General features: G+C 48.7%; 4 protein-coding genes across 6 annotated transcripts; 3 read left to right on the top strand and 1 right to left on the bottom strand.

Annotated features, from left to right (window-relative positions):
• Positions 1-1,003: 1,003 nt before the first annotated feature.
• On the top strand, positions 1,004-2,392 carry BDCG_05009 (uncharacterized protein; the record flags this gene model as incomplete). Its single annotated transcript, XM_045420663.1, has 1 exon — positions 1,004-2,392. One exon carries the CDS (start codon positions 1,004-1,006, stop codon positions 2,390-2,392), a length of 1,389 nt encoding a protein of 462 aa, XP_045276724.1.
• A 49-nt stretch (positions 2,393-2,441) lies between these two features.
• BDCG_05010 (peroxin 11C) lies at positions 2,442-4,247 on the top strand. The gene is made up of 2 exons (XM_045420664.1): positions 2,442-3,128; positions 3,260-4,247. The coding sequence occupies exons 1-2, from the start codon at positions 2,908-2,910 to the stop codon at positions 4,032-4,034; spliced, it is 996 nt and encodes a 331-aa protein (XP_045276725.1). The 5' UTR covers positions 2,442-2,907; the 3' UTR covers positions 4,035-4,247.
• A 512-nt stretch (positions 4,248-4,759) lies between these two features.
• BDCG_05011 lies at positions 4,760-10,228 on the top strand. Of its 3 annotated transcripts, none has more exons than XM_045420666.1 (3): positions 4,760-7,704; positions 7,831-9,211; positions 9,289-10,142. In XM_045420666.1, the coding sequence occupies exon 1, from the start codon at positions 5,373-5,375 to the stop codon at positions 6,900-6,902; it is 1,530 nt and encodes a 509-aa protein (XP_045281093.1). In that variant the 5' UTR covers positions 4,760-5,372; the 3' UTR covers positions 6,903-7,704; positions 7,831-9,211; positions 9,289-10,142. The 3 variants fall into 3 exon arrangements, with proteins under 3 accessions (XP_045281093.1, XP_045281094.1, XP_045281092.1); XM_045420667.1 differs by having other exon boundaries at positions 4,901-7,371; positions 9,289-10,143; XM_045420665.1 differs by having other exon boundaries at positions 4,901-7,704; positions 7,831-10,228.
• BDCG_05012 (uncharacterized protein) lies at positions 7,743-9,567 on the bottom strand. The gene has a single exon (XM_045420668.1). It carries the CDS (start codon positions 9,159-9,161, stop codon positions 7,944-7,946), a length of 1,218 nt encoding a protein of 405 aa, XP_045276726.1. The 5' UTR covers positions 9,162-9,567; the 3' UTR covers positions 7,743-7,943.

Here is a 10,228-nt window from a genome sequence, read left to right on the forward strand (position 1 = left end):
GTAGTATGGAGACATCTATATTTCTTCAATATTGTATACCACCATACATACCTGCCTCAATAATTAATCATACTTGTGCCATTTCAATAGGAATCTGCCCCTCAGGCTTCGCTCAATGGCTTTGAACAGGTTACTGTTGATCTGTATATACCCGGAAGCAGGTAACAAAGAAAACAGTTTGATAGGCTTTCAACAGAGCTTCGATTGCATTTGCTATTCTTAACCATGCATGAACCTAGGGCTAGTTAAATGCAATGCAAAAGATCTCGGCACTTTGCCAATAAAACAGCGCCCTCTCTTTGAGTATGATACGTACCGTACATATTTGGCTATTTCTGTTCTTTTCTTTTCTTTTTGCTCTCCGTGGGATGCTGTGGATGTAAAAGCACCCTTTCTCCGTCTCTAGTCAAAATCGATACTCCGTAGGACTTATCTGCTGTTCGTTTCCTAGGGCATGGTTGTGGTTGCGCGTGTGTGCGACAAAAACAGGAGACAAAAGAAGAAGAAGAAGAAGAAGAAGAAGAGACCTTCCTGCTGTTGTTGAGCCTCACCCGACAACAGAGAGAGAGAAAAACATCTGCCCTGAGATAATATTTTCCTGCTTCAGCAACACCACGCGAATGCATCCGCCACCGTACATGCACGCGTTGTCCATGGGTACAAGTGTTCCCTAGAAACACTCCTTTTCTCCGTTCGTTTACGTCGCTCGTTTCCACCCTGCAACTTCTGAACATTCTCTCGCAAAAAAAAAAGAGAGAGAGAGGGGGGGGGGGAAACTCCGGCGAAGTCCCCAAAACGGGTTGGGCGCAAAATAGATACAGAGTCTATGGTCTCTGGGCAACACGTTCATTCAACAAAATAACCTTCCCATCACCCCTTCGTCTGTGGTAACATTTGAATTTGTCAAATGCCCGGGCTGGATACATTCTCTCTCTCGACCAGATTCGGGATCAGTTAGTTGTTCGTTGTAGTAACACAACAAATAATAAGAAGAAAAGAAGATATGGGTTCCCAAGGTCCTGCAACAAAACCCTCCTCCCACAGCAGGACAACAACAACAACATCCACAACCCTGCACAGTCGTCGAACGCATTGCACCCACTCCAGCTTTACACGTGAATTTAGCAGCTATGACCGCTTTGCAACATGCCAGATGTGCAAGAGAGGACCAGATCTGGGCTGGGTATATGCCTGTACAGAGGATGAGGATAGACTGGATGCAAGAGATGGATACCCGCCCCAAGAAAACCACCAACCGAGTGCTACTGCTATCTCCACCAGCCTCAAGGCAGGAGACGTGGTGCAGTTGAACGACTGGATCGAGAACGCTATCAAGAACGGACACTACACGCCTGAACAGGTGGAATTGATCAGGAGCCAGCGAGCAGCCGTCCTAGAGACTCTCAACACGGATAATCGCGTGATGCGCGATCCTATCAACCCCGAAACCCGATCATGTTCATCTACCGAAGACCCAGAACACTCCGAGTCCGCGACAGCAAATTCCTACGTGAAAGTACCCTTTAGCATCTTGCTTCCAGCTTGTCACAGTGCCCTTGGCCATATCACGATCCCCGCGTGTCGTCTGCGCGTTTGCCCAGGTTGCATGCCGACAGCTACGGAGCGGAGCTGGCAGTGTCTCGATCGGATCTGCAGGGATGACTACATGACGAACGATAGACTGTTGGAGATTCTTGCGGCTATTGCTATCAGAATAGATGCCGCCAGTATGGCCAGGGAGTCCCGCAAGGTACCAACGCCAGACGGCTCATCAAGCTTTGATATTTCAGACGAGCAGGTCGGAGGGGACGGGTGTCCGGCAGATGCTAACAACGCTATGTGTGACGCTGGTGCGGTTGAAAACAGTGATAATGATACCCGCGGCGCAGATGTGGAAAAAGATGAAATCACACCACCAGATGTTGTTGATAGTAACTTCATCAACAAAGCACCCAGGCAGAAAAAAAGTTTAAGAGAGCTGTTGCGTTTGCATAGGAATCATGCAAAAAGGGCGACGGGAGGCAGGATGAAAAATCATCACCGCCACGAACCCCCTCACCACCACCATGGGCAGCAGGAGCTATGTATCTCTTCTATAGATAGCCCCTCCGATACTGGTGGGGATGATTGGGGACGACGTACGGGAATGGAACTCCAGAAACAGCACCGTAGGGTTTCGGAGAATACACGACCACAACCCCAGCAGGCCAGAACCGCGCGGCCTGAGTTTCTTCGAAGAGCCAAGTATGACTCGTCTGTACGACACCATGTAAATGGTGGGATTGCTGATAACACTGGTGCAGATATGAGCGAGCTTGGGTTTGTTCCTATCATTGACAGGCTGACGGATCCGGCAGATAGGGAGGAGGATATGATTATTGCACGTGTTTAAGCAAGGTTTACATCATGGGATGGCGCAGGGGTATATTTGAATTACAACCTTTTTTTTTTTTTTTTTTTTTTCCTTTTCTCTTGATATCAACATGGAGTTAACAGGGGCATCGGGAATGTGACTCCGGGGTGGATCGTCGGCAATCTTTATGTGTGGTTTTTTTCCGTCAGCTTTTTAACCATGTATGACTTTGCAAGTTGTGGTAATAATATAGTTAGTACGAATCATCTCTCTTAATTAAATCCCACCCTCCAGCCAAAATTTGAATGTTAGTAGAGTAGCTAGCTCATTTAATGAGCCATGTAATAAAAATATATTATATATTTGCAGGGATTATGGATAAATCACGTGATATTACACCTCGGCACAGAACGGCTGGGTGATCACTATGTCCTCCGATAATTTAATCCTTGTGTGGGATAGCCTCGTCCGCCGGAGAAGTTCGAGTCGCTGCGGCTACGCTTCACCTGCTCATCATACTACATATCTACTAGTGAAAGACCTCGAGAGAGAAGATGGGGGAGTTATCAGAAACAACTACTACACAGCCCGAGGACGCCAAGGCGCCTCCCGCAGCGGCACAGGCTTCTCCTGCTCCTCCACCGGAAGCAGAATCGCAGCCCAACGATAACCCCAGTAGCGCCCGGAGCAGCCCGCTGCCGAAATCGAAATGCCATTGCGCAGGTACCAAGAGTGCCCTTGCCAGGTCGGATGTGATGATCAGGCGATTGGACCAGTACGTTTTTCCACATTGCTGAATTTTTACATAGTAGTTCCTTTCCTGCGGAGAGAGCCAGGGGAAAAAAAATACAGTACTAGAGGGAACACACCCAAACTTACTACCCCTGAAAACCAAATGGGTAACAGGTTCATCTCCACCGCATACGGCCAGGAACGCCTCCTCGCCATGGTCCAATATAACTCGCAAATCATCCACTACTTCCTCCTCTCTCCGCCCCTCCGCTCCACCTTCGCGCGGCTACGCTCCATCTTACTCCCAGCAAACCCCGGCGCCGGCGTCGCAAAGCCACCACCACCACCACCACAACAACAACAAACACCACCCCTCCTCGCCCTCTCCGCCCTAATGTCCGAAACCCGCACAACTCTCCGCCTCCTGGGCCTCCTCTCACTCTGGTCATGGGGGTCTGCAACCCTTAGAAACCCCCCCGCCGACCCGCTCCTCCGCACAGTCGCTTACGCACAGGTAGCTGTCAACGTGGCGTATCAGGTGCTGGAGAACGTGGCGCATCTGGCCGGGAAAGGGGTGGTGAGTCGGCGAGCGGTGGAGCGGTGGGGGTCCTTGGGGAGGTGGTGGGTTTGGAGTACGCGGGCGTGGTTGGGGCATGTGCTGTTGGAGTTTGTCAGGGTGTGGAGGGAGTACGTATTGGCGTGGGATAGGAGGAAGGGGTTCGTCAGTGAGGATGGGAAAAAGATCGGGGAAGCGGAGAGGGAAAGGGAAATGGAGGTGAGGGGGTGGAAAAAGAGTATTGTGAATAGCCTGGCTTGGTTGCCGTTGTGTGTGCATTGGAGCTTTGAGGATGGAGTGGGGGTTCCGGAAAAGATGGTTGGGGTGCTGAGTATGACTGCGTGTGCTTGGGGGGTGTATGATATGTGGAATGCGACTGCCGGGGTGATTTGAGTTGATGTTGAAGTGGTGTTGAAAGACTGGTCAAGGCGACTTTTATTCTTCTGTTCTGTGTTTTATCTCCATGCTCTTCATTTTTGATAATTGATATCTCAATGGACTCTGTTTTCTTCTACCATCTTCTGGCCAGTTCAATTGGTCCCGTCAACACGCCATTATTCGGCGTTTTGGGAGGAAGAGAATGCCTTTCGAGCAAGAAATCGTGCGAGGTTTGGCCCTTTTCCCTTTTCTTTCCTTGCTCAGGAACCTTGAAAACGAGTGGCTGTGTCTGCGAGGCAGAAAAAAAAAGTTAAAAGAAAAAGAAAAAGAAAAACGGAAAAAAAAGAAAAGAAAAAGAAAAGAAAAAAAAAAATAGAAAAAAAAAAAGGGAGAAAGCGAGACGTCCTTTCTTTGGTGGAAGATTCCAACGAAACCCATTCCCATCCTTATCTATGATGCGGCCAAGCCTGCAAAGCCAGGCTGCGCAGGAACTTGCCCGAATAATGAACGAAAGCGAGAAAGGCTAGGAAATTTTCTCAAAGGGTTTCTAACTCTTTTAGCTGTTCTTGTCATGGTGTCAGCGGAGTTTCCAGCCGCGTCAACGGGTTCCAAGCCAAGTGCCAAATGACCAAGCTCCTTGGAGCCAAACGGGTGGACCAGTCTGGGCCGCAAAACATTGCAAAAAGTGTGCTTTCTGTATAATTCCACTCCTGGGCTTAAGAGTCCAGCCTCCATGGAATCAGTCCTCCAGGGACACCGGCGAAACTATGTTCCTTCCCTTGAGCCTGCGGTGCGTTGGGCTCGCCATCGACTTTCTGTCGGCGCCGAGGGCGGTTCCTTTCGGCGAGCCCCGCGGCCCGTGACGTGGAACAACCAGATACCGGAAGTGGTATAGTAAAGGAAGAGGATGATGATGTTGTGATCCGCTGTAGTTTCGGTATCTTTTTCTTTTTTTTTTGAAAAGACGTACTGCATAGTAGTCCCGAGTAGACGAGAGAAGTTTCATACGTGGATGTTTGGGGGATGGCCCTCAGACTCTCCGCATTTAGGCGCGCGCGGCTCAGCCAGCGGTTGCTGTGTCCCATAGCGCGGCTGACAGGTATAGGAGCTAGCTAGTTACGCGCCTCGAGCTGAGTTCTCCCACACCTTGAAGTGCACAACGCCAGGCTTGTCCGAGTTGGTGTGCAAATTATGAGAAGAAGCTCTACGAGCATCAGACCAAGGGCCACACACAAAGAGGGGCTCTTACTATCTGCAGCTGTTATGCTATAACTATACTATGGGTTCGTCTACTCAGGTCAAAGACTCCCGAGTGGGGCCCATATAGAAGGGAAATGAAAAAAATAATATTTTATGTTGCGGCTGGCTCTCCATGGCAGAACCCAGAATTCTGGTACACTTGAACCTTCCCTTAACCCGTTTGCTGGCTGCGGCGGATTTTGTTACCTGGAGCGTTTTGAAAACAATTTTCTTATTTCTTTCTCTTTTTCGCCTCCCAACTTCACTTTTCTCTCGAAGTTAGCACCTCACCTGGCTCTGAATCACCTTTCCCCCCCCCGGCCACACAACTCAGTTAGATACGTATATAGGGCAAAGGGACCGGCCCTTGATACCTACACGCGATTTTTTCAGCCTTTTTCTTTTTTCCTCCTTATTCTTATTCTTTTCTTTTTTTTCTTTTTCCTTCTCTTTTCTTTTCTTTTCTTTCCCTTTTCTCTCTCTGTTTGTGTACCCCCCCGATTGAAAAAAAAGTTATGCCTATTGCACCATATCTTTCGTAACAAGAAATCATATCGAATGAGAAGGCGGAAGAAGAAAACCATGTTCAAGCGGATTATCTTCACGACAGTCACACCTCTCCCTCCCCATATCCCGCGAAATATCGTCATCGAAACCCTACACGCCCACAATGAGATGATAGAGCTGAACCCCCTTGTGATCAGACATGGACGCTGCAAAGCACCCCCTAACGCCCCTCCCGACGAGTTCCATTGCACCTGGTATCAATTGACCGACAAAATCCACTACCTACCCGGCGGCATAATAAGAGGCAACGTCACCTACAAAGCTTGCTTCCATGATCTACCACGCGGCCTGCAAACACACATCTATGCGCCCACGGGCCTAGATATACGGAATCGATGGGCTGTTTGTGGCAACATGCCAGGGGAACCGCGCGAGCCTGTGGAATTGGGTCTAACAAACGTACCGCGTGAAGGGCTATTTCTCAGAGAAGACGTCGATATGCGCTGCAATATCTTCGCAGCTAGCTTCGTCAAGAAGACGCTGAAGGAAGCACATGCGGTGCTGGTTGAACGGCTGATCATGAAAGCAGACCTGCTAAAGGGGAACTCCGATACGTTGTACTCGCCTCTCCCTTCGCCACAACAACAACATTCGCTCTATCTAAACCAAATTTGTTCGTCCGCCGATGGCTCACACACGTCTGCCCCGTGCCTGTCGTTATGTCCCAGCCCCGTATGTCCACAGCCATCCATGAGTGTGGCCGGCGCAACTACTCCTACAGCCGCCTACCACCCCAGCCCCGCCTTCCCCCCTGTCCGCCCGGCAACAGCTATCGACACCAGTCCGTCACTGGGATACTTTGGCGGCGGACCCGTTCATTATCCTACCTCCCCACTACTTACGTACTATCCACATAGCCCCGTCTCACCGATTCAAGTGGGGTGCCACCCGTTTGACCAGGGGTTGGCTTCAACGCAACCCGTAGAGCTAGACTCGGCGGAGTTGCAGCCCGCGAGAGCAAAAGCATACGCTGCTGCTACTGCTGCTGCTGCTACTGCTGCTAGACAGGCGGCTGACAGCAATTTCATCATGGTAACGCCACCATCGCCTCCGCCTCATATACATGAATTGGAGTGACAGGGCGTTACAAATGTATCGTCTGCTTTCATTTAAAAAACTGCAGTTGGCTGTCCTAATTTATTTTCAATGGTATGTCGGTTCAAGGTAAATAATAGAGTTGTCTTTTTAGGTAGGAACAGTAGGTCACTGGTCTTTCGATTCCTTACCTTTTTATTTTTAATTATTTTCAATTGTTTTTTTTTTTTTTTTTTTTTCTGGACCGAAACGGATGATTTTCCATTTCCTGTCTGGCATCTCCGTGTAATAATAACATTTAGAGGCGACGCAAATGCATCTTCTCAGGAGTGTTAGGAGTTTTTATGATTTGGTATTGGCTTAACTTAATACTTAATTCTTTAGATTTATTTTGTACACAGGGAATTTCACTAAACCGTCACTCAACCTACCCATTTTCTATTCAGATGCTATCCGCTTTTCTCATTCCCAGTATGAAACTGATACATATTCATACTTTCACTATGCACAGGTAGGCATTCATTTCATTCTTCCTCCACCATGTCCCAGGGATCCATCTTTCTCTTCCTCCTGCACATTTACCAAAAAGAACTCCTCAACCTCCCTTTTCCCATCACCCTAACACCAAGCGAGAGCTCCAGCCTGCAAGCCAGAGCAGACGATGAATATCTAGAAGTTGTTGCTCCTCACCAAGATAGATATCGTCAACATCATGCTACTTCTCATTTACAACATCCATCCATCGGAAATTCAATTGAATGAAGAACGGACTCGGCGAAGAGCGGGCCCCTCGCGCGGGACTCACATGCGGAGCATAACAAGATACCGCCGCGACTAACTATCCGTACGAGAGCTTGGTTTTTTTTTTTTTTTCTGTTTCCATTTCTCTTGTCGAAAAAGAGGTTCCCTATTTTTGATATAGGGAATGTGATAATATTTACATTGAATGTTCAATGCTAAAAGTTCCTAGAGATTTTAAGATAGGAATGCATACCCACCACACCTACCCTGCCAAAAGGTCAATGGCGGCACCACCGACCACCCTATCTATATAAAATAAACGAATCACTCCACCTCCCATTCTCACAAATCCCCAAAACACCTCCGAAACCCTGTCATCCATTTCTCCCACATAGACTCCTCCGCTTGACACCTACCCACACCGACTCCCATACCCACGCGCATACCACCAACCCCAGCCCCAACCCCAGTCGCATTCCCCCATCCCCTCCCCTCCCCCTCAATGCCGCCTTCAATCTCAATCTCATCCCCATCCACCTCCTCCACCTCGTCCCGCTCCCACTCACTATCCACTTCTTCTTCTTCTTCTTCTTCTTCTTCTTCTCCTTCTCCATCAGAAACGATAAGTACCTCTCCTCCTCCCTCCTCGCCCTCATCGTACTCATACAAGTAGTCAAAGCCAAAGTCAAGCTCAGCGTCATCATATCCATACTCATCTCCTCTCTCCTCTTGCCCAACCCCATCCCCAACCGCGGCCCCATTCTCTGCATCCCACACCTCAAATGCCCTACTTACCTGCTTATACAGCGCAGACGCGGTGAAGGCTGCAACGTCCCATGTCTCGCAACGGTATTGCTGCATCGCCTTAGTCAGAAGCCAATTAAAAGGCGTAGTAGCAGTAGCGGTAGCGGTAGCGGTAGCGGTAGCGGGAGTTATTGTTGTGGTTGCAGGTACATACGCCCCGGCCTCCTCCGTCGTTCTGATGACCTCGACAAAGGCGCCCGCATCGATAGTCACGCACTTACCAGTCGAGAGACAGATGGTGATGCACACAGGGACCAGCCGTTTAAAGGGCGCCGACTCGAATTGGCGCAGATAGGCGCGTTGGAGGTCTGTTAGGTTGAAGACTGCCAGGCCGGTGACGGTGGTTAGGGTGCCGGTGGGGCTGGGGGTGGGGGTGAGGGTTCCAGCGCAGCAGCGCTGCACGGGTACGATGTACGGCATATCAGGGGCTGCTGCTGCTGTTGAGTTTGAGAGGGGCCGCACACAATAGAGGGTGTGGGCGTGTAGGGTTGCTGCGGCCATGTCTTGAGCTACGTCGAGGGCTGGGTGAGCGGAGATGATGTGCTTTAGCACGTTGGGGATCATGGCGGGTCCGATGAGAAAGATCGGGGGCCCATTTTGAAGGCTACGGGAGAGCTTTTTGGGGGTGAACCTGTTGGCTATGGCCCGTAGGTAGGAGGGTGGGCAGGGGGTGGTATCTGGATGGGATATTGGGCGTGGAAGATGGGCGATAACTTCCTCTATGGTGTAATCATTTTCTTCATCTGGTGATGCCATGGGTTTTCTTGTGGGGAGTTGGCGAAAAGAAAGATGACATCTGGGCAGAGGTAGTTCATGTTCAATCTCCCGTGAAGGATCCTTGAGGATTAATCCGTTATATATATGCTAATAGAAACATGAATAGATAGGGGAAAGTCGTGCGGGTGAAGGAAGCAATTAGAAGAAAAAGAAATCGTAGAGAAAACCGACGACGATGATAACACATCCTTCATCGTCGAAGGCTTAGCCCGTTTTCCTCTTCGAGTTTGTCTTTTTCTTCCTTTTCCTTCTAGTTCAACCGAGTCCTTCCAGCTGCAGTTGGTATGAAGCAAACAACAAATGATACATCGTGACAGAATCATGCATTCCATCACAATGATCCGGGATGCGTTCCCCGTGCGAAGGACTGCGCAGAGCAACTCCATACCTTCACCCCTGAGCCGTCATATGCGTTTGCGTTTCTCCGCCATCCTCATAGCTCCGGAAGTAAAGTTTGCAGCGTTGGGGGAAACCCTGACGCAATGCGGTGAATTTATACGAGAGTCATATTGAAACATCGTTCTTGAGGGTATCTATGCCCCGACTCCGTGCCGTAGAAGACAGATATAAAATTGGAGAAACATATCAAATCATTAGCTCTCTCATCAGCAGATATCCGCTGGAGAGAGAGGATTCGGGAACATGATTTAGAAGTTATGACTATATCATAAAAACAACTTCAAATCAAGAACTATGTTGTCGATCTTGGATATATAACCGTGAATCTTAGTCCACAGGTTGTTTGCAAGTTGGTGTTAAAAGTTATAACCGTGCCATCTACACTCACTTTCACTTACCTCCCATTCGAAATCATTTCAAGATTCATTTGATCATTATAAATCTGACTATTTTTAAGTCTTTTCAGTGCAGCTTGACTGTCTGAAAATATTCATATCTCTTTTAGATCAGCTCTTTTATAAGATTTCATCTCAATCAATTTGAAAGCTTTCATTATTGCAGATAATTCAGCATCAAAAACCTCTGATTCACTGTCCAAATTTCATGAATCTGGAGTAAACTTGATATTATGATATTACAGTATAAAC

Source organism: Blastomyces dermatitidis (genome assembly GCF_000003525.1).
Source record: "Blastomyces dermatitidis ER-3 genomic scaffold supercont1.5, whole genome shotgun sequence".
In the NCBI taxonomy this organism is placed as follows: Eukaryota; Fungi; Ascomycota; class Eurotiomycetes; order Onygenales; family Ajellomycetaceae; genus Blastomyces; species Blastomyces dermatitidis.

Excerpts from the sequence above, each read along its gene's own strand:
- BDCG_05010 (XM_045420664.1), top strand. The coding sequence starts at position 2,908 with ATGGGGGAGTTATCAGAAACAACTACTACACAGCCCGAGGACGCCAAG. Across the intron at positions 3,129-3,259 it reads ATGATCAGGCGATTGGACCA|GTTCATCTCCACCGCATACG; the intron begins GTACGTTTTTCC and ends AATGGGTAACAG.
- BDCG_05011 (XM_045420666.1), top strand. The coding sequence starts at position 5,373 with ATGTTGCGGCTGGCTCTCCATGGCAGAACCCAGAATTCTGGTACACTT.
- BDCG_05012 (XM_045420668.1), bottom strand. The coding sequence starts at position 9,161 with ATGGCATCACCAGATGAAGAAAATGATTACACCATAGAGGAAGTTATC.